Source organism: Bos indicus x Bos taurus, chromosome 25 (genome assembly GCF_003369695.1).
Source record: "Bos indicus x Bos taurus breed Angus x Brahman F1 hybrid chromosome 25, Bos_hybrid_MaternalHap_v2.0, whole genome shotgun sequence".
Lineage (NCBI taxonomy): Eukaryota > Metazoa > Chordata > Mammalia > Artiodactyla > Bovidae > Bos > Bos indicus x Bos taurus.
In genome coordinates this window covers 41,016,631-41,037,501 of record NC_040100.1, presented here as the reverse complement: position 1 = coordinate 41,037,501, position 20,871 = coordinate 41,016,631, and the positions used below count along the sequence as shown (strand labels likewise).

General features: G+C 58.1%; 4 protein-coding genes, 1 long non-coding RNA gene and 3 other non-coding genes across 9 annotated transcripts; 3 read left to right on the top strand and 5 right to left on the bottom strand.

Annotated features, from left to right (window-relative positions):
* MSRB1 (methionine sulfoxide reductase B1) lies at positions 1–4,674 on the bottom strand. Its single transcript, XM_027528299.1, has 4 exons — positions 4,441–4,674; positions 2,592–2,740; positions 2,164–2,278; positions 1–874 (listed from the first exon to the last, which is right to left on the bottom strand). The coding sequence occupies exons 1-3, from the start codon at positions 4,493–4,495 to the stop codon at positions 2,198–2,200; spliced, it is 285 nt and encodes a 94-aa protein (XP_027384100.1). The 5' UTR covers positions 4,496–4,674; the 3' UTR covers positions 1–874; positions 2,164–2,197.
* Positions 4,675–5,000: 326 nt separating this feature from the next.
* Positions 5,001–11,927, bottom strand: RPL3L (ribosomal protein L3 like). 2 transcript variants are annotated; one of them, XM_027528296.1, is made up of 10 exons: positions 11,795–11,927; positions 11,138–11,330; positions 9,574–9,742; positions 8,318–8,453; positions 6,879–7,065; positions 6,624–6,784; positions 6,332–6,433; positions 5,776–5,871; positions 5,415–5,534; positions 5,001–5,143 (listed from the first exon to the last, which is right to left on the bottom strand). In XM_027528296.1, exons 1-10 carry the CDS (start codon positions 11,795–11,797, stop codon positions 5,087–5,089), a joined length of 1,224 nt encoding a protein of 407 aa, XP_027384097.1. In that variant the 5' UTR covers positions 11,798–11,927; the 3' UTR covers positions 5,001–5,086. The 2 variants fall into 2 exon arrangements, with proteins under 2 accessions (XP_027384097.1, XP_027384096.1); XM_027528295.1 differs by lacking the exon at positions 11,795–11,927 and having other exon boundaries at positions 11,138–11,736.
* On the top strand, positions 8,381–9,328 carry LOC113884009. The gene is made up of 2 exons (XR_003508780.1): positions 8,381–8,471; positions 8,845–9,328. It is a non-coding gene; the product is annotated as an uncharacterized LOC113884009 (long non-coding RNA).
* Positions 11,928–14,068: 2,141 nt separating the features above from the next.
* On the top strand, positions 14,069–16,725 carry NDUFB10 (NADH:ubiquinone oxidoreductase subunit B10). Its single transcript, XM_027528298.1, has 4 exons — positions 14,069–14,354; positions 15,826–15,964; positions 16,170–16,309; positions 16,569–16,725. Exons 1-4 carry the CDS (start codon positions 14,207–14,209, stop codon positions 16,670–16,672), a joined length of 531 nt encoding a protein of 176 aa, XP_027384099.1. The 5' UTR covers positions 14,069–14,206; the 3' UTR covers positions 16,673–16,725.
* A 201-nt stretch (positions 16,726–16,926) lies between these two features.
* Positions 16,927–19,184, bottom strand: RPS2 (ribosomal protein S2). The gene is made up of 8 exons (XM_027528297.1): positions 19,086–19,184; positions 18,743–18,922; positions 18,569–18,658; positions 18,115–18,222; positions 17,685–17,858; positions 17,439–17,598; positions 17,127–17,218; positions 16,927–17,044 (listed from the first exon to the last, which is right to left on the bottom strand). The coding sequence occupies exons 2-8, from the start codon at positions 18,917–18,919 to the stop codon at positions 16,964–16,966; spliced, it is 882 nt and encodes a 293-aa protein (XP_027384098.1). The 5' UTR covers positions 18,920–18,922; positions 19,086–19,184; the 3' UTR covers positions 16,927–16,963.
* LOC113884051 lies at positions 17,282–17,412 on the bottom strand. Its single transcript, XR_003508800.1, has one exon. It is a non-coding gene; the product is annotated as a small nucleolar RNA SNORA64/SNORA10 family (small nucleolar RNA).
* On the bottom strand, positions 17,928–18,061 carry LOC113884050. The gene has a single exon (XR_003508799.1). It is a non-coding gene; the product is annotated as a small nucleolar RNA SNORA64/SNORA10 family (small nucleolar RNA).
* A 228-nt stretch (positions 19,185–19,412) lies between the features above and the next one.
* Positions 19,413–19,539, top strand: LOC113884059. Its single transcript, XR_003508808.1, has one exon. It is a non-coding gene; the product is annotated as a small nucleolar RNA ACA64 (small nucleolar RNA).
* The last annotated feature ends 1,332 nt before the right edge of the window (positions 19,540–20,871 follow it).

The following is a 20,871-nucleotide window of genomic DNA, read 5'->3' as shown; positions in this document are numbered from 1 at the left end:
CCTGGGTTCCATTTGTTTACTGGTCTCCTGATTACTCTAGAGAGGATTCAAGGTGGAAGGGGCTTCACTCTCCTCCCCCCACCCCCACCCCCACCAATGGCAGGTGCCTCAGAGCACATGCAGTGAGGTTCGCTCACTGTCTACTGGGAGGGGTTAATGGGAAGCTGTGAGCTCAGGGTCCCCAGCCTCACACTGTCAAGGTGATGAAGCAATAGCTGCTTTCCTAAGCCCGAGTGAGGCAAGCCACATCTGCACAGATGGCGCAACGGGGTTCGGGATTTCTCCTCCTGTAACCGAGGTCAGAGTCCATCCCCTCCGCCTGCTCCCCCAGCGGGTCACGGGTCATCACCACTCTGGCTGCCTGCAAGGGTTTAGCCAGAGAGAATCATAGAGTGACTGGGCTGGGGCAGCTGGCAGGGCCACCCCTGTCTGCATCCTATCTCCTGGCACAGCCTGGAGAAGGTGGGCAAGAGCTTTGGTGAGGGCGGAGCCATCTCAGGGCTGGGCCCCATGGGGTGAGTCCAGAGAGGCAGCGAGGGGGGCAGTGGGCTGAGAGGAAAGGAAGGTGGGGCTTGCAGCATCATCCAAAGATAGACCAGGCCTGGAGTCCACACCCCGAGACCCTGTGTGAGCCAATAGCAGGGCCCGTCCTGGTAGCCGAGTGTGAGCCTTCTTCTCTTCCCAGCAAGAGCCTGTTCAGAGCCAAGGGCTTGGGAGTCTTCCTGAGGTTTCAGCTACCCCTTCTCCCAACCCTGACACCCCTGCTCTGAATGTCTGCGGCTCCACGACCGAGGTTGGTGGCATCAGACAGTGTCCACCTGATCTGGGTATGGGCAGCCTGCCTACTGTCCCTGGGAGGCGGAGGTTTCTTCGGCTGAAAGAAATGAGGGAGGAGAGAGAAAAACAAGTCGCTGTTAACAGGTCTGCCACCACTCCCTGGGCTACCCCAGTGTCTCCAGCCTGCAGCTCAGGGAGGCCAGGAGGACCCAGACCCCTAGCCTGGGGACGTCTGTGTGCCTGGTTCATCCGCTGAGACTGCAGGATAACCCAGAGTCTATCCTTCCTCCACATGTCCTGGAGGACAAATAACTACAGAAGGACAAGGTATTGTCAAACCTTTATCACATGCTGGCCCTTCCGGACACCTTCACTTAACCGCCACGGTGAGGGAACAAGCAGGTACTATTAGCAACCCCATTTTACAGAGGATAAAACTGAGACTAGGAGGACTTCCCTGGTGGTCCAGAGGTTAAGACTCTGTGCTCTCACTGCAGGGGACCAGGGTTTGATCCCTGATTGGGGAACTGGATCCCACATGCTACAAGTAAGAGTTTATATGTCACAACTGGGACCCAGAGCAGCCAAAGAAATAAATATTTAAAAAACAAAAACTGAGATTAGGGGCTGGCCACAGTCCTATGGGCAGCAAATGAAGAGAGGGAATTGAGCTACAAAGAGTGCAGAGAAGTTCAGAGGGTGGTTGGGGAGGCAGAGAGCAGAGGGCCAGAGAGGAGGCTGGGCTCAGATAGTGTTAGTTGCTCAGTCGTGTCCGACTCTTTGCGACCCCATGGACTGTAGCCCACCAGGCTCTTCTGTCCATAGGATTCCCCAGGTAAGAGTACTGGAGTGGGTTCAGGCCTGACCCAAGGATCAAACCCGGGTCTCCTGCATTGCAGGAGGATTCTTTACTGTCTGAGCCACCAAGGAGCTCAAATAAAATGCACACAAATGAAAAATGGCCCCTAAATATCTACTGATGATGAATACTGCCAACACAAGCACACATTTACTAGCTCCTACTGCATGCCAGGACCCAGCGCACTTTAGGGCAGCCAGTCTCAACAGGCCTGGGAAGGAGACTCTGCCATCACGCCCACTACACAGAAGAGGAGGCGGCTCAGACAGGCCAACAAGCAAGCCTGCAGCCACACAGCCCTGGTCCTCAGCCTTTGTGCTGCCCTGCATGTGACCAACCAGCGTGGGAGGCAGGACAGCTGTCTTTTGTCCCTGCCCCGCAGCCACCCTCCAGTGGCCCTGGGCAGAACCTGGGTGGCGTGCTTTGGTGCCCGCACCCTTTGTCACCATAAATGAACAAGAACTGTGTACCCTTGGGCCTCTAAAGTTTACACAGGCCTGTGCCCAGGTGCCAGGAAGCAAACGCACCTTTAGGGATAAACTTCAATGAGCTGCTGAAAATTCAGAAGCGGGACTGTCCGCGCTTGGGGCCATCGTTCAGGAACTCATGGCCCAGCCCGTTGCCACACCTGCCACAGGATACCTGGGGAGACAAGGCAGCCATAAAAACAGCTACAGCCATGGCCCCCGCAGTGGGGGTCCTCACACCCATTTCCCAAGGTAACTGCTGTCGGCCCCATCTCACAGCCTCCCCGGAAAGCTGTCGTTTCCCTGTCCTCACCAAGACCCCAGGGTCACCCAATAATTTGGGGTGGCAGCTCCCCAGCTGAGGCCAGAGGCCTGGAATAGACAGATGCTAGGCCCCCGCAGCTGAGGGGGAGCAGCAGGAAGGGGGACCTGGTTCCAGGTCCCCCTGGCCAACACCCCTCCCCTGCCTCCCTGCTGCTACCACTCACCTTTATGGCTTCAGGCCGATTGTGCTCTGGCCGCTTGGCCACACTGTCAGCATGGATGGTCTCAGTGAACGCCGGCCATGGGGATGAGTGTGCGTACTTGGAGCGGCTGGAGAAGAGCTCATAGCCACACTTGGCACACACGTAGATACCTGGGGCGGAAGGGAGGCAAGAGCAGAGATGCTGGCTCCAACACCTCGGGGGAGAGCTCCCAAATCCTGGGCGAGACCCCAGGAAAGGACAGCAGGACCCGGGTTACTAGGTGGGCTGCACATCCTCCCCATGTACCCACCCACCACCCACAGGCCTGGACATCAACTCTGTAGGGGAGACACGGCATGGAGTTCATGTTGAATGGTTCTGAGCCTGTGCCAGAGACCAGGAGAGTCACTTTTCACACTTATCTCACTGGCTCTTCTTAACAACCCTGTGACGCAAATGTTCCCATTTTACAGATGAGGAAGCTGAGGTGCAGGCATACAAAACATTCAGCTACAGGGTGTGCAGCCAGGAAGGAACCCAGGCAGTCTGATGAGGACACAGCTCTGCCCCCCAAACACGCAAACAGGCCTCACCACCACTAGCCCACCTCCCTTCCCATGTGGCTGACCCTCTGCCCAAAGAAGCCTTGAGCTGGATGCCCAGCCACGGGCCTGCTCTCCAAACAGGAAAAGAAAGATCCCAGCAAAAACACTTCCAGTCCAGACAGAGGGCCCAGGAAGACAGAGGGGCAGGGAGAAAAATGGGTTAAACTATCCCCAAAAGATCACTTTGAGGGGGGAAAAAAGGTTGCAAAATTGACTTGCAGAACAGGAAACTGCTTGGGGGTCCCTCAAGGGGTACTGAGTCACCTTTTGCCCCCTGCCGGCCTAGAGACAATCTACCCTAGAGTCCATGACCACTCAGCGTTTACCAGTAACTTGAGGAAGGAAAGAGGAACCAGGAGGTACTGTGGAAGTGAGGTTTCTAGTGTGGCTGAGTACCCGGAGGACAACCCCAAGTCCCACAACCAGAGGGTGCTATGTCGCAGCTGGCTCACAGAGATGCCAGGTGTCACAGCCCAGCCCCCTAGAGAGTTGACACCCAAGAAACCCCGCCCCGGGGTAGGTCGCAGCTCTAGTCTTGCCTGTGGACATATTTTTACCAAATTAGTCCATGACCAGGCAGCACAGCCCAGAATGTGATTCACCTGGATCTCTCAAAGCCTGGGGCCAGGGCTGAGGGTGGGCCATGCCCCAACCAACCACTCACCACCCCTCTCCCCCACCTTCCACCCCTACTGGCTGGCCCAGGCTGTCCAGTCAAACTTGACTGGCCATTGGCAGCCTGGCCTGGTTACCCAACCCTGGGCCCCCTGAGAAGGCTGGGGTGGCACCCAGGCAGTTACATTTGGATCCCAACGGGACATTCTGTGCTTTCCAGCTCACCCCGCAGGTCTGGGGAACTGCGGAGGAGAAAGGGCTGGGGTCATAACCGGGCGATGCCCCAAGGAAAGGGAGCCAGTCACAGGAGCTGCCCCCCTGAACAGGACCTTCCAGCGAGTCCCTCTAAAGTCCCGATCCTGACCCGGATACCCCGAAGGGCGTCGCCACCCGCGTTTACCCTGACCGCACAGATTTCCGCGGAAAGGGCCACGCTCGCACTCAAGGCCTGTGCTCTCTCCAGTGTCTCCCTCCCCTCGGGTACCCCTACTCTCCGGGCCCCTCAGACTCCTCCCTCCTCCATATCGCCTTTGCTCCGCATGCGCTCCTCCCCGCGCGGCCACACTCGTCCCGCGTTCCTGGGGCTCCACCGCCACCCGGAGGGCGGCGACGGCCCGGCCTGCTGTCCTCCCAGAAGTTAAAGATCGTACCCGGCTCAAAGTGGTTCTGGAAAATCTCGCCCCCGAAGAAGCTGCAGAACGACATGGCGCCGGAAGGACGGCCGCACACCCACCGCCTCCGACGGATCCGAGGCCAGACTCAGGATCCGCCGCTTGTGTCCGCCTAGCGAGAACCAATCCCTCTCTGACCCCACCGGGCCCAGGAGCCCCGAGGCACAACTCCCCCAGGCAGCCAATCACGTCCGGGAATGCGAGACACCCTCTCAGGGCCTGCCTCCCACCGCCCCGCCCCTTTCCGCGGACCAATCCCTCCCAGGGGCTAGCGCTCCGACTTCCGCCTCCGGGAGGGCCCTTCCGAGGACACGCCCCCTCATCTTCCAGCTGGCCCCGCCCACCAGCCAGGACCTTTGCTCTGCGGTTCCCGAGGCCCCGCCCCGAGCTGCTGGGCGCGCAGCCGAACTGCGTCCGCCACCTGGCGGCGGCTGCAGAGACCCGGGAGACACGTCAGCTTTCTTCCCTTCCCGGCTCTAAGCCCCGGAGTACTGGCTGTTGACCAGCCTTTCCGTGCCCTCCAACTCTGAGACACCGCGGAAGAACTGCCTCTGGCTTTTATTAGACTAGGGCACCAGCGGGGGTTGCGCCGCGCTTCTTCCAGGCCCCCTCCGTTCCATCCTGCCTACAAGTCTCCCGAGGTCTCCGGCTTTTCCTTCTCCAGATGCTTCTTTTGGGGACCCTGGGGGGCGAGGAACAGGAGGAGAGTTAAGTCACAGGGTCTCACCAGCCGCCTGGGTTCTCAGAGCCAGCCCCGCGCCCCCTCCCGCCGGTCCCTCCCCTGCTTCCTTTCCAGCAAGACCGCGTGCCCAGTACTAGACCCCGTGCCCAGGACTAGACCCCTGAAAGCCCCTCCTGTGGATGAGTGCAGGGGCATGCGTGCCACAGATGCCTGCCCTGGGGCAGATGGGATGAGGGGTCTGAGCCCCAGAGAGCAAGGCGGATGGGCTCACCATGAAGGCCCTCTTCTCTTGGGCTGTCTGGAAGCGGCCATGGCCAAACTTGGAGGTGGTGTCAATGAACTTGAGCTCGATGTTCTCCAGGGCCTGGCGGCTGTGGTGCACCAGGAGGGACTGGGGCCCGTGGGAGAGGGAAAACAACAAGGCAGGAGGTCCCCACTCAGCCCCTCCCGTCACCCCCAATCCACAGAGGAGGGTCTCACTCACCCACCTTCTGTTAGAACCCCTCCCTTTTTGCTTTCCCCACCCTGCCCTCCTGGAGCAGGCTGGAGGACAGGGCAGGCCAGCCCCCCACCCCCAACCCACTCCACAGCCCATGGGGCTCCCACTCCCCAGCTCGCCACCTGGCACTGACCTTCCTCAATGTGATGACCCGCTTCTTGGTGCCCGCGATGCAACCTTTCAGCATGACAAAGTCGTTGTTGACTTCCCCGTAGTGCGGGAAGCCTCCCTGAGGGAATGTAGGTCCAGAAAAGAGGCTCTGGGTTTAGGGGCAGCTGAGAAAACTAGGGGAACTCCCCTGGCCTGGGGTGACACTCTAGATCACATCAGGACAGTCTCTGAGCCAGATCCTAAGTCCATCCTGTGACTGTCTTATTTAAAACTCTGTATTTTACAGAGGGGGAAACTGAGGCTAGGGGTGGGGGGTGATGTCACTGCTCCCAGCCCCACAGTTGCCACATCCTGCGGCTGGGGTGTGAGCCCAGGCAGCCTGACTCCAAGGGCAGAGTTGGAGCTGCTGCACCCCGAAAGCTGGGACAGGAGCTGGAGGACATGCTGTCTGCAGCGGAGACTCTGAGGCTGGCAGCGGCTTGCTGGTGCCTGAGTTCTTGGGGAGGGTGGTGCCCCGCAGGCTTGCCCCACACACACACACACCAGACCCCTCAGCCAAATCAGCCACCCACTCTCACCAGCGGCGTGATGGATTTGTCAGTCACGTCGTAGCTGGTGGATGCATTGTTCTTAACCACCTTCCCGTCCTCCATGTGGAGCCCCCGGCCGATGCGGTAGATCTGCCAGGAGGACAGAGCATGTGGGGGACAGCAGGTGGCTTATGGGGTCAACAAGATGTCCATGCCCATGAGAACGTGGGCTGAGACCCAGGTGCTGGAGGAGGCATTTCAGAGAGCCTCAGGATCGAGGAGGTGTCTGGGTCCCTGGGGTGTGGCCATGGACATCCCCCCACCAGACCTGCAGACACACCTTCTTGTTGAGCTCCGTGCGGTGATGGTAGCCCTTCTGCCCAGCCCGGGCAATGGAGCAGCCCACGCGGGCAGGGTGCCAGGCACCAATGCAGGCCACCTTGCGCAGCCCCTTATGGGTCTTCCGCGGCAGCTTCTTCGTATGCCAGCGGCTCGTGACGCCTGCAGGCGGGAGGGGCTGCTGGCTGAGAGGCCAGTTTGGTCCCCACCCCCTCCAGGCAGCCTTCCTGGAGCCACCACCCCCATGCGGCCCTACCTTTGATGCCCCTGCCCTTGGTGACGGCAATAACATCGATGATCTCATTCTGGCTGAACACACTGTGGACGGGCACCTGCTTCTCCAGCCGGGCCTGGGCCCAGGCTACCTTCTCAGCCACCGTGCCGCCGTTCAGCTGGACCTCCATGATGTGGGCCTTCTTCTGCCGGAAGGGCAGCAGCTTCATCTGGCAGATGCAACACGGCTGGTTGGTTCCCAGAAAGTCACACTGACCCCCCCATCTGTAGACATGGCATGGCCAGCTGGTGTCCCCTGGCAGGCCTCTATGCACGCGTTCATTCAGCAGATGATCCTGTCCTCTGGTGTGGCTGCATGTCCCGTTCTGTGTGAGGAACTGGGGACACAGCTTGCCATGAGCAGACAGGGTCCTGGCCCCCACGGAGCCACCAACCAACTGGGGAACAGAAGCCAAGAAAACTCTTGGAGAGGCCTATGTGTTGTGATGGAATAGAGGATGGAGGAGACAGTCATCACATGTGAGGGTGGTCAAGGAGGCCCTGTCTGAGGAGGTGACATCAGAAACAAGAAGGATCCACTAGGTGAAGATCTGAGAGCTTCTAGGGCAGAGGGAACTGCATATGCAAAGGCCCTGTGGCAGGGAAGATCCTGGTTGGTGGGGAGGGGGACAGAAACAGGGCCAGTGTGTCTGGATCACGGTGAACAAGGAGGAAGGTTCAGGATGGGGAGAGGCGAGCAGAGGCCTGGCCAGACAGGTCTCATGGGGATGAGCTGGGGATTTATTCCAAGCATGGGGGCGATGTGGTCAGACGCGTGCTTTTAAACATCTCTGTGCCGCGTGAGGCACAGGCTGTGGGGACCCCCTCCGGCAGAAGCAGGGTTGGGTTAGGTCACAGCATAGGGCTCAACCAGCACTAATGGATGACCTGCTGGGGGCGCAGCAGTGAGAGGAAGTTACAGCCCATGAAGTTCACGTCCATGCACGGAGACAGGTTAACCAATGACGCACATAACCGGGAACTGCAAGTGTGAGAGTAACTGAGGCAGATGGACAGGGCCACCGCCACGGGCCTGGAAGGCTTATGTGAATGTTCCAGAATAAGGCGGAAGCTGTTGATTACCTGGACCCTACTTACAGATGGGGTTCACACACGTGTGCCCAGAGAGAGGCCCCAGCCCCCCACACTGCCACAGGGCAGGAGACCCGGGGCCTCCGGGGCCTTGGTTGCCCGCTGGTGTGGTCAGTGGCCCGTAGACTGCAGAGCGCACAGACGCCCATCACGCCAGCCCCAGGCTGCCAGCGGCCCACGTGACCGGTCAGCCAGCACCCTGGGCCTGTGCCCAGGGCTCATGGTATTTTTAGGCTGACATTTGTCAGGGCTCCCGGAAGCCCGGTTGGGGGAGGGTAGGCCTGGGGGCTGGACTGACTAGCCAGTGTGGACCAGAGGGTGGGGGCTGACCTGGGTGTGGACGATGACCCGGATGACTTTGCAGTACTTCTTCATGGCGGCAAAGTCCTTCTGCAGCTGCTTCTTGCCGTCGGCGTCACGCCACCTCTTACAGGCCTTGGTGAAGGCTTTTTTCTTGCTCTTGTGCCTGAGCCGTGCACACAAGGTACTCAGTGGGGTGAGCGGGGTGGCCTCCATTGCCCATAGTCCACCAAGCACGGGCTAGATGTCCCCCTCCGCCCTCCTCCCCTGCCCAGGGGAGGCACTGCTGGGCCCCTGGGGTCCCTGGGCTAGTTCCGGTCACCCTCTTTAAGCATAGATGGTCCCACCCTCGCAGCCTCAGTTTCCTCCTCCATAAAGTGGGTACCCTCCCTGCCTCCTGGAGCTGAGAGTAAGCAGCCGTGCAGGAGCCCCAGGAAGGGACGTGCCAGCTGGCCTGCGGCCACATGCCCACCTGGCCGTGGCTGCTGAGCCCACTTCTAAAGTGAACAGCCGGGACTGGCCAGGCCCCAAGTCCCGTCATGCCTAACCCTCCGCAGGACACTGGAAGATGGACATCAGTATCCCCACCCTACAGACGAAGAAACTGAGGTTCACGGAGATCAGAGCCCCCGGACGAGGAGCAAGCTGATCACAACTGCAACAGCAAACATAGGCCAGGTGGCAACTGCCAACCTCTTTTTCTGTGCTGAGCACTTGACACGCACTGCTCATCTCATCCTCATGACGGCCCCACGACGCGGGGACCTGTCCTGTTCCCGTGTGATGGTGTCTGTGGTGTGTGTGTGTGTAGCAGAGGGTGGGGTGAGAGGAGATTCCAAGAGGTCCATCAGCTTGCCTGTGGTCACACAGCCTGCTCTGACACTGGGGCCCAGGACCCTCACCTCCCGTGGAGACTCCGGTGCCTCTACCTCCATATGGAAGGAGGGTCTGTGAGGGTCCTCAGGCAGGGAGGGGGCCTTCCCTTTCAAGACTTAATGCCAGGGAAGATTTGAGACCTAAAGATGCCTTTCTTTCTGATGAGCTTGTCAGTTGTCATTTCCCTTTTCACCCTGGCTGCTAGGAAGCTCAGAACCAGCTCTGACAGGCATCACCCTGGGGGGAGAACATTTGCTTTCTTTTTTTCCGCGAACAACTTCCTTTCCAGCCCTTAGTCCTTGTCTTCTCCTGGAGTGAAGGCACCACACACACACACACACACTTCCCTGCCTTCTGCTCGCTGTGACACCCCTCCCTGCACCCACCCACCCTGCAGGAATGATCCTCACCAGTCCTTGTAGAAGCGGCGGCGGCACTCATCACTGAGATGCTCTGCGAAGATGGTCTTGAAGCTCCGCAGGCCCCGCGGGGTGGCCACATAGCCCACCACACCCACCACCACCAGAGGCGGCGTCTCCACAATCGTCACTGCCTCCACCTCCTCCCGCTTGGAAATTTCTGGATGAAACCCAGAGATGGAGAAGACATGGTGGGGGGGCCTCCGTGTCCCATGGGGAGGAGAAGGGTGGAGGAGCCAACCACAGCCCCATCCGCCTGCGAGAGCATGGAACACCACAGCCCCAGGGCTGCTGCGGACAGAGGCCCCCGTGTGCAGGGCCCCAGGCCCCCAGCCCTCAGCCTCCCCACTCCCTGCCCTTCTCCCTGCTCTGCCCTGTGCGTGGAGTCACTGCCAGGCAAGACCCCGCCATAGGTGTCCACGCAAGCTCTGACTTGGATCTCAGGCAAGGCCTGACCTGCTCCTGCCTCAGTTTCCCTACCAGGCTGCCCGGGAGAGGGCCAGGAGAGCCACAGCCTGGGCAGCTTCCCCCAGAGGGTCGGGCTGGCCTCCTGCAGTGGAGTACAGAAGAGCTCTAGAAGAAACCTACAACTAGTCCAAACCCATGATTTTATAGATGGTGTTACTGAGGCTGATCCAAAGAAGTGTACGTTTAAAATATGTATTAGAGGACTTCCCTGGAGGCCCAGGGGTTAGGACTCTGAACTTTCTTCGGTTCAGTCCCTGGTCGGGGGCTTCCCAGGTAGCACTAGTGGTAAAGAAGCTGTCTGCTAATGGAGGAGATGTAAGAGACACGTGTTCAGTCCTTGGGTCAGGAAGATCCCCTGGAGGAGGGCATGGCAACCCCAGTATTCTTGCCTGGAGAATCCCGCGGATGGGGGAGCCTGGCGGGCTACAGTCCATAAGGTTGCAAAGAGTTGGACACGACTGAAGCAACTAAGCATGCACAGGGAACTAAGATCCCACCAGCCTTGTGTTGAGGCAAAAATATATATATACAATAGAAGAGATGAAGAGCAGATGAGGGTTGCCAGGAGGTTGGGGGTAGCAGCTGTGGCTGTAAAAAGGTCACCAGGACGGACTCTTGTGGGAATGAAGTGTCCCAGGGTGGTGGGTACATGCATTTACATGTGACAGAACCGCACAGAACTACATAAACACACATCTTATTCAGGAGAATCCTGCATGTCACTCTCTGGCTGTGACATAGTACCATGGTTACAGGAGATGTTTCCATTGGGGAAACCTTCAAGGTACGTGGCGTTCCTCTTAAAACCACACGTGAATCTACGATGATCTCAAGACCAAAAGTATACTGTCACATCTGCCCTGAATCCCAGCTCATAACTTCTCCATTTCCTCATCTGTGAACCAGGGGTGATGACAGATGGCTTCTGGGGGCGTGGCCAGCAGTCAGCGTCTGACCCTTTCTGGGGCTGTTGCCCCTCCGTGAGCCCAGCTGTGGCTCCTGGCATCAGAAGGGCCTCTAGATCTCCCGGAGGTCTGGGGTGCTCTGCCCACCCCCCGCCCCCGGCAGGGCCCCTCGCAGCACTCACTGAGGCCAGGCCGGTGCACCTCCCGCAGAGTGTGCGTCATGCCCGCCTTGTAGCCCAGGAAGGCCGTGAGGTGCACGGGCTGGCTGGGGTCGTCACGAGGCCACGTCTTCACCTTGCCCCGGTGCCGGTGGCTCCTCTTGTGTGGCAGGAAGCCCAGGTGTCCATGCCGGGGGGCAGAGAACTTCCGGTGGGACTGGGGGCGGGAGGGGAGGTAGGTCAGAGCTGGGGTCTCCCCAGGAGGGGCAGCTAGACGGTTCCAGAGTCTAGACTGGAAGTGAGCCACAGACCCCAGGCTGCGCCCGGTGGTCCTCCGGGCCTGCATCGTCCACGAGAAAGGAGGGAGGCTTCGCTAAGGGCAGTGTCTTGGGGACAAAGCCAGCTTCGGCCTCTGGCCCCCAAAGGCTCCCCGCTTCAGTGGTCCTGCCCAGCCGGGCCCAGCAGATCCTCGCTGCGGCCAGGGCACAGGGGCAGGGGGCCACTGCCATCCATCCCCCCACCTTGCTGGTCCCGGAGGCCTGAGCCCAGGCTTCCCACTATTCCCCTACTCACTGACCCCTTCACAGGCCCACGGACCTTCTCTGCTGGGAGAGACCCCAGGAGCCCACCTGCCCCTCCCTAGGAGGCCTCCATGCCCCGACCCACCCACAGCCCACTGACCATGGCAGCTGGTCCTTCAGGTCAGGAAGGGAAGGGGCCTTCCCAGCAGGCGCTGGAGGTCGAGTGGCAGGGCCAGGATGCACAGTGGCCAGATCCCAGATTTAGCCCCTGGCAGGGGAGCTCTGTCATCTCCCGTGGCGGGTGTGGGCTCTGGTGCCAAGAGCGGGCCTGGCCCAGGGCCGGGTGAAGGGGGGCAGCTGGGGCAGCCAGGGGGACACCTGGAGCCAGGGCTGGCACTCCTTCCCCAAGGGTCCTGGGATGGTCACACACCTTGTCTTCTGCCTCACGGGACCCTCCAGGACAGGAACAAGTTGGCCTGATAGAGGGCTGAGGAGCCCAGGTTGAGGGGCTTCCCTCTGGCAGCTGCCATTAAGAGAGTCTGCATCCAGTTTGCTGGCCTTGAAGCTGAGTGGATTCCTGTCCTGTCCTGAGGGCTGTGAGCCTGAGCTGGGCAAACTGGGGGGAGACGGCGAGGGCTGGATGAGTGCCCAGAGGATCACCAGAGTGTCATTCAATGTCAAGGCCCTGGACTCCAGTAGCTGTGAGCCAAGAACTCTTAGATACTTTTATGAACTTACTTTTATTTTTTTGAACTTATATTTTGAAGCTAAGTTTTGAATGAAAAGGGGACTGAAATCTCCTATGTTTTTTTATTCAAAGAGTCTATGGCTATAAAGCCTTTTAACTTTAGAGCAAGAGATTTTTTCATATTTGTTGATTTGTTTGCACTGGCTCTTAGTTGCTGTGTGCAGGATTCTCAATCTTCATTGCAGAATCTTTAGTTGCAGCATGTGGAAACTAGTTACCCAAGCAGGGATCGAACCTGGCCCCCTGCATTGGGGGCACAGAGTCTTAGCCACTGGTCCACCAGGGAAGTCCCAGAATCAGATTGTTTATAGGCCTGAGATATCTCTGCAAGGTCTGTAGACTTTGCATCACTGGGTGCTAAAATTCTGTGCTAATGAAATGTTACAATTCTTCATTTTTGTCATTGTTTTTTAATGACAAAGCTACTTTTAATCCTTTGGGCTGCAACCAGCAGGGAAAAAAAAAATCCCTGGGCAGTGGTAACCCCCTCAGCCCAGAAGTGACCCGGGGAGAGGGACTCTCTGAAGGAAGGAAGCAGAGAAGGGACACACTGCAGACTCAGGGCCAAGGGCACACACCCTCGTGCTGCACCAAGGAGCATGTGCTAGGGGCTGCAGACACACAGGAGCCATGAAGCTTCTTGGGTTCCCCCTTCTCGTTTGCCTTTTTCTTTCTGCTGCATGATCTCCAAGTCTGTGGCAGGGTGGCAGCAGAAAGCCGTCATCTGGGCGCTTTCCCTTAATGAAGTACTGAACTCTGCTTTCGCTCATTCCTGTCATGGTGATGCCTCTGGCCCACCGCCGTTGGGTCCCCTGGTTCAGTCTGACACTGCACTCCAGTGTTATGATTTGCTGACTCTGACAGTGCTATGAGTTCATGATTTGAAGATCTGAGGATGCTGTGATTCTGGATTCTGTGTGTCCATAGAGTTAATGGCTGACCCCAGCCTCTGGGCAGGAAGTGACCAGCACCCACCCTCCCTCGTGCTAGCCAGTGGCTGTACCAGGTATGGAGATCACAGAGGGTAACCAGCAAGGCCCTGGTCAGTGGAGCTGGCCTCAAGGGGACAACAGTGCTCAGGGCCAGGATGCAACCCTCAGAACCAGAAGAGAGTGCCCTGTATCCAGGGGAGGAGCCACTAGTGGGGGTGGGGGTGGGGTTAGATGGGGGCAAACCTTACACCCTGTGCTGCCCCAGGCAGCATCCTGTCCCCCCAGGCGTCCTGCAAGCTCAAGGGCATCAGCCAGTCCGTGAGAGGCCCTGGCAGAGACAGTGGGGCCCAGAGAGGGCTGTAGGGAATGGACAATCCAGGAAGGCTTCCTGGAAGAGTAGGGTGTTTGGTAGTTTGCTTTATTTGTTGACTTTACTCTTCTGGAACTGAGTTCGCCATCCTGGTGTGTTCACCATCCTGCTCCCTGCTGCACTTGGCACGTGCATCTGAAATGAGTGGTTTCCTTACTCCTTACTTACACTTCTTAAAGTGTCTCTCTGCTCCCAGAATTAAACTAGGGATCTTCTGTTTCCTTCACCTCTGATAGCAACGCCCAGCGCACGGCAGGCACTCCTCCCGTATGCGATAGCGCTGCGATCGCACGCGAGGGCGCTCGCGCCGGCCGCGAAGCGTCTCCGGAGAACCCATAATCCTCCCGAGGCCACCCTTGGGCGCTCCGGGCAAACTACAAGTCCCATGGTGCCCCGCGGGCGCCGGCCGTCCTGCGCAAGCGCGGCCGCTCAGGCGTCCTCTGTGAGGGCGAGCTAGGCCGCGGAACCCGGGCGGAGGCCGGGCATCGCGTCCGAGAGCTGAGCGCGCCGCCCGCCGCAGCCATGCCGGACAGCTGGGACAAGGACGTGTACCCCGAGCCCCCGCGCCGCACGCCGGCGCCCTCGCCGCAGACCTCGCTGCCCAACCCTATCACCTACCTTACGAAAGCCTTTGACCTCCTCGTGGACCGGCCGGTGACCCTCGTGAGAGGTACTAGCCCCGCCGGGCCCCCCGCCCCCGCCCCGGTCACTCAACGGGGGCCCCGCTGCACCCCAGGCCTCCTCGCCTCCCGGGACGCCGCCCGTCTCCCCCCGCCCCTTACGGCCCTTGCCCCCTGGGGAGCCGTCCACGCACCCCTGGGCTCAGGCTTCTCACATATTAGGGGCTGTTTGCGGACCGAAGTCATCTGCGTTCCGAGAGGCTTGTTAGATCTCACTCTCCCAGCGCGCTGGACATCCCGCATTTTGCACAGCAGGCGGTCCCGGAGGGCTTTTGCGGTGCAGAGGTGCTCCGATACTCCTTCGCAGGCCTACAAAATGGCCCTCCCACCGAGGTGTACTGTAACTTGCCCTCCGTGAGCTGCCCAAATGCCGCCATCTCTGGTCCAAACCAGGTGAATGTTTTTTTAAGGCATTGTTTTGTCACGCAGCTTGGTGGGGTGCAGCACCCAGAGCACTGTGCCCTTGATCACTAGTGCCAGGCGATGCGTCTGTGCAGTTAATCCGTTCCTTCAACAGCAAAACATTTGGGGTGCATAGCATGCCCTGGTGGCTCTTTTTTGGCGGAGGAACTAGATGCCTGCCCCTGCAAAGGTTTGGAATAAACAGGAGTGTAATGGCACCCCACTCCAGTACTCTTGCCTGGAAAATCCCATGGACGGAGGAGCCTGGTAGACTCCAGTCCATGGGGTCGCTAAGAGTCAGGCACGACTGAGCCGACTTCACTTTCACTTTTCACTTTCATGCATTGGAGAAGGAAATGGCAACCCACTCCAGTATTCTTGCCTGGAGAATCCCAGGGACAGAGGAGCCTGGTGGGCTGCCGTCTATGGGGTCGCACAGAGTCGGACACGACTGAAGCGACTTAGCAGCAGCAGCAGTTTTTTAGGAAGTGTTTTCTGTCTGGATAGGTGAGATCTCTCTCACTAGGTCCAGCTTGTTCATTTACGCATGGGGAAGTTGAGACCGAAGGTCGGTGGTGGCAGAACTGGGACTGGAGTCCTGCTGATGGCTCCCTGATGGGGCCTCTTTGCCTCCACAGTGGAGTCCCCGTGCTCTGGGGGAGGTGGGCCAGCAGGAGGGACTAGCAGGTGGGGGTTTGCAGAGCACAGACTCTGAATCCTGGGCTCTGAATCCTGCCGTCTCAGAGCCTGGATGTCCTCTTAAATGAAAAGGCCCCGCCCTACACAGGGTCGTGGGGACAGAGTGAGATAAGGATGGTGCCTGCCTTATAGAACTCTCCATAAACTGCAGACGTCTGCTTGTAGCCCAGTCCTTTCCAGGACTGGCTGCCAGCCCTCCCACACCTCTTTGGGAGTCCAGTTGCCAGTCTTTGTAAAACTGGGAACATTTGGGAAACCTGCCTCTTCCACGGCTTACGAGAAATACAAAGCCAAGAGCCCCATCAGACTGGGCCTGTCCAAACCAGTAGCCTTTTTGGGTCTGGGCTTTTCTCTTTGCAGAGTTTATCGAGCGGCAGCATGCCAAGAACAAGTATTACTACTACCACCGTGAGTTCCGCCGTGTGCCAGACATCACAGAGTGCCAGGAGAAGGACGTCTTGTGCATGTTTGAAGCAGAAATGCAGTGGAGAAGAGATTAGTAAGGCTCCCCCTTTGGGCTTGTTTAGTCAGGGGATACAGAGAGCCCTGCACAATGCATGTACCCTGCTGGGGGCCATCATGCCCTTGGGAAGCTATGGGTGGAAAGGCCAGACCACAGGGCTCCCAAGCCCTGCCTTCATTTTATTTTCTCTCAGTATGGGGAAAGGAGTCCTTCTAGACCATCTTCCTTGTTTTCCTTTCAGCAAAGTTGATCAAGAAATCGTCAACATTATCCAGGAAAGGCTCAAGGCCTGTCAGCAGAGGGAAGGTGAGAGCCACAGGCAGAACTGTGCCAAGGAGCTGGAGCAGTTCACCCAGGTGGTCAAGGCCTACCAGGACCGCTGTGAGTGAGCCCTCCCACCCAGCTGCCCCCAGACCCTCCTACCTCCCACCTGCCTGCCTTCCCGACCCTACTTCCAGTCTTCACATTGGCTGTGCTAAATGCTTTACTAATTAGTCCAGTCTCTGGAGGTTTTAAGAGTCACCCTACCTGTCTGTCTGCTCAGTGACCAGACTTGGCTGCCTGACTCCTCCCTGCACAGAGAAAAGGCAAGTTCCCCTCATGGCAGGAATGGCCCATGATTCCCCTATCTCTTTCCCAGATCACGACCTGGGAGCCCATTATTCTGCCAGGAAGTGCCTGGCAAAGCAGAAGCAGAGGATGCTGGCAGAGAGAAAAGCCGCCAAAGAGGCTGCTGCTGCCTGAGGCAGCAGTGTCAGCTTTGTCACTGTTGCTAAAATAAAGAGTAATGGAGCCTGTGCCTGTAGTGTTACTTTCAGCTCCCAGACACACTTTTCATCTCACTGGTCCTACTTCCCATCCAAATTCAGCCACCACTGAGCGTAAGTCCAGTGGCTTTCACTGCAGTGGGCTTGGGTTCAAGCCCTGGTTGGGAAAGATCCCACAAGCCACATAGTGCAACCAAGAAAATTTGGGAAGAAAAACAAGACACAACTATAAACTGGTTTCATTCACTTTATTATTCCCTTTATAAAATTATGTGGTGGCTACAGCTGGGGCCTGTGTCCTCTGCACGGAGACTCTGGTGTGGGTCTTCACAAGATGGTCAGTGAATTCCTAGAAAAACAAGACACTTTTAGTTGTGCAGCTAGACAGAGTACTCCCCTCTGCTCTTCAACAGGGTGGGGGTGGTCAGTACCTGATATGGAGACTTGGTGAACACCGTCTCTTTCCAGAGGTCAGGGGTGAGGTAACTATAGGTCTTGGAAATGGCATCAAAAGTGGCCTTGGCTGGAAAAGGGAAAACCGGAGGTTAGTGAATTCACTCGAGATGAACCCCCAGATGGAGATGGAGACTGTTGCACTCCTAGGAACAAACAGGCCACTATGGGCCAGTCTGTCGTGCATTAGGAGGGCCTTTCTCTCTCTCTCTCTGAAAATACGCCAACCACATACAGAATGTGGTTAAGCGGAGCTGAGAGAAGATGGAGTTGGCTTGCAGGCCACCTACCGAAGTTGCCCAGGGTGGCAGTGCAGCCCCTGGCAGAAGTGTAGCAGTCGTCGATGCCGGCCATCATCAGCAGCTTCTTGGGCACAGGGGCGGAGACGATGCCAGTGCCTCTGGGGGCAGGGATGAGGCGCACCAGCACGGAGCCGCAGCGGCCAGTCACCTGGGGAGGGGTAGAGACGTCAGGGGACAAGACAGGCGGGAGTCTACACCACAGCAAGCCCTACTGTGCATGAGCATCCAGCCTACCTTGCAAGGAACCGTGTGGGGCTTGCCGATCTTGTTCCCCCAGTAGCCTCTTCGCACAGGGACGATGGACAACTTAGCCAGGATGATGGCCCCACGGATGGCAGTGGCTACTTCCTTGGAGCACTTGACACCCAGACCGACATGTCCGTTGTAATCCCCGATAGCAACAAATGCCTGCAGAGAGACTGACGTGGGCGGGGGGCCAGGGGCCTCCACAGCATCAGTAACCACCCACCACACAGGGTCTGTTGCGCCCCTCAAGGCAAGACTGGCCACCAGGAGGCCAATCTGAGATCCCGAGGAGATCCTTCCTCTCTCTCCCCTTTACGAAAGTCGCACGTGTGACGACAAGTGCAACCATGCAGAGCTGAGAGAGTCCCACGAAGATCCTTGGCAGAAACTGCCCAGGAAGGTATGATGACTGGGGTACCTTGAACCTGGTCCGCTGGCCAGCACGGGTCTGCTTTTGCACGGGCATAATCTTCAAAACCTCATCCTTGAGGGATGCTCCCAGGAAAAAGTCAATAATCTCAGACTCCTGCAACAAATAAACTCATTACAAAAAAAAAAAATTAATAAACACCTAAAGGGGAGTTAAGTGTTAGTTGCTTGTGTTGGAGTTTTTAGGACCTCATGGACTGTAAACCACCCGGCTCCCCTGCTCATGGAGTTTTCCAAGAAATAACGGGTAGCCATTTCCTTCTCCAGGGGATCTTCCCAACAAAGGGATCGAACCCGGGTCTCCTGTACTGAAGACATTTTCTTTACCGTCTGGGCTACCAGGTAAGTCCAGGGAAAGTGGAGTCTAGAATCTCTCAACGTTTGGCCAACAAGAGTTCCCTCGACTGCTGGCCACGGCCCCATCCAGGATGACCCGTGTTTACCTTGATAGGCAGAGAGAAAAGGTAGATCTCCTCAAGAGACTTGATCTTCATGTCCTTGACCAGGCGGCCCAGCTTGGTAACGGGGAGCCACTGCGAAAGAAAAAGGCGCAGGTGACCAGGGCCTCCTCCCCGGTGCTTCTAAGGGCCCGCCTCACGCGCACAGCTCAGACCTACCTCCTTGTCCTCGGCCTTGCCTCCGCGAGCTCCGCGGCCTCTGCCCCGGCCCCGACCCCGGCCGCGACCCCGGCCCCGGACGCCACTACCGAAGCCTCCGCGGAAGCCACCGCGGCCTCCCATTCCGGGGCCCCCGGGGCCTCCGGGCCCTCCCGCAGCACCGGCGTCATCCGCCATTTGCTGAAAAGAGAAACAAGAACCAGTCGGTGAGCTAAGTCCTAGCATTTACAGCCGTCTCGGGCGCCCAGGCCGGGCTCCACAATGGAGCGCGGGCGCAGCATCCCGGGCCCCGTCTGATGGCGGCCCAGGCCCATCTGCGACAGCAACGAATAAAACCACTCACGTGTTTTCACGAAGAAGAAGAGAGAGAGACCTAGCCCGACTCTCTTGCCTTTATAAGGCGCCAAGGGTCGCGAGATCTCGGTTGCCCCGCCCCAATGGCGCTGTGCCAAGAGTATATAAACGAGCCTGTGATTGGCTGCGTGGGGCCCCGCCCCCGCCGAGCTCTGTGTGCGCATGCGTGTCTCTGGCCCCGGAACTAGCGCGACCCATATAAGGGCTCGCGCCGGCGCCACCTTGTCTTTTCCGGCTGCAGGTAGGTTGTTCCCGTGGTTCTGCTGGCTTCCTGCTGTTCGCGAAGCTGTTGGGGCGGGCGGTTTGGGAGATCGGCGTTGGTTGAAAATCACCTTCGGCTCTGACCATGGCCGCAGGTGAGATTCGGCGCCCAGAGCCACTGGGGGCCTTAGCTCACTGCCCGCTTCTCTGTGTGGGGATGTGAAACCCAGGCCCCGACACGCGCCGCCGCTCCGGGCTCGGTTGCGTCCTCTCGCATGTTTCGGACTCTGGTATCTAACCTCGTCTTCTACCCGCAGGACAGCTGGATGCTCAGAACCTGAGGCCAACGCCGCAAAGACCGTCGGGGGGCGGGGGCGGGTAGGGGGGCTTTCCTTTCATCTTTCAATAAAGCTGTTGATTTAATTTATCCGTGTGTGTGTATGTGTGTGTGTGTGTGTGTGTGTTCTTGGTCCCCCCGTTATTAGCGTGCAAGTCGCATCTGTGGCTGCTGGGACCGAGGTGTGCAGTGGAGGAGATACCTTTGTGTTACACCTCTCTTCCAGCCATCTCAGCTCTGCTTTGAATGCCACACAGGGATAGAACCCGGTCTTGAAGGTTGGCAGGCGACTCCTAAGGTCCCACTCTCCAAAATCTTCTAGGATTTGATGAACTCTACACTCTGCCTTCCTTGATGGCTCAGATGGTAAAGAACCCACCTGCAATGCAGGAGACCCGGCTTTGATCCCTGGGTCAGGAGGATCCCCTGGAGAAGGAAATGTCTACCCCACTCCAGTATTCTTGACTGGAGAATCCCATGGACAGGGGAGCCTGGCGGGCTACAGTCAATGGGGCCTCAAAGAGTCGGACACGACTGAGCGATTTAAGCCTGCGCAAACATCCAGTGGCATGGAAACCAGTTCTCTTCTGTGCCTCCTGTATGGTAGTTTCCCAAGTTGGAATTGGCTTACCCATCCATACCTTTCCTCATAGGCATACCCAGGTGGTCAGAGCAGGGTCTGGGAGGCTCTCCACATGCTAGGCTGCTGCTTTGGTACCACAGAAATCAGGTCCTCATCCCTGGTCTGTACCCTGGAAATAACGGTCTGATCCCAAGAGGCCTGGTGATGGGTCAGTGTCTAAAGCCCCCAGAACTCGGGGACCTAGTCACCAGGGCGGCAACACGTGAGGAAGGAGAAACAAACCCTGCGCCTCAGCTTTGAGGAAGTAGCCCCTGGAAGCTTGGTTCCAGCCTCAGTGCTGTTTGAAAGTCAACTGTCAGCCACCCTGAAGTCAGGTTCCAGAGACCTGTCCTGGGTATGAGGTGCCCTACCCCCGAGGCTGTTGAGGCGGGAGCAGAGCCAGGTGGTACCCTGGGCCAGGGCTGTGATTGGCTGGAGCTGGACAATGCTCCTGTGATGTCGGCCTGCTCCTGCTATGAAATGGCAACTCCTGAGCCCTGGCTTCAGTGGAGCTGCCGTCCAGACACAGATCATGGTGAGCTCTTAGATTTGTGCCTAATTTCAGAGACCTGCCCAAGCTGGACCCCACTCCTTATTGAAATGATCTGCACAACG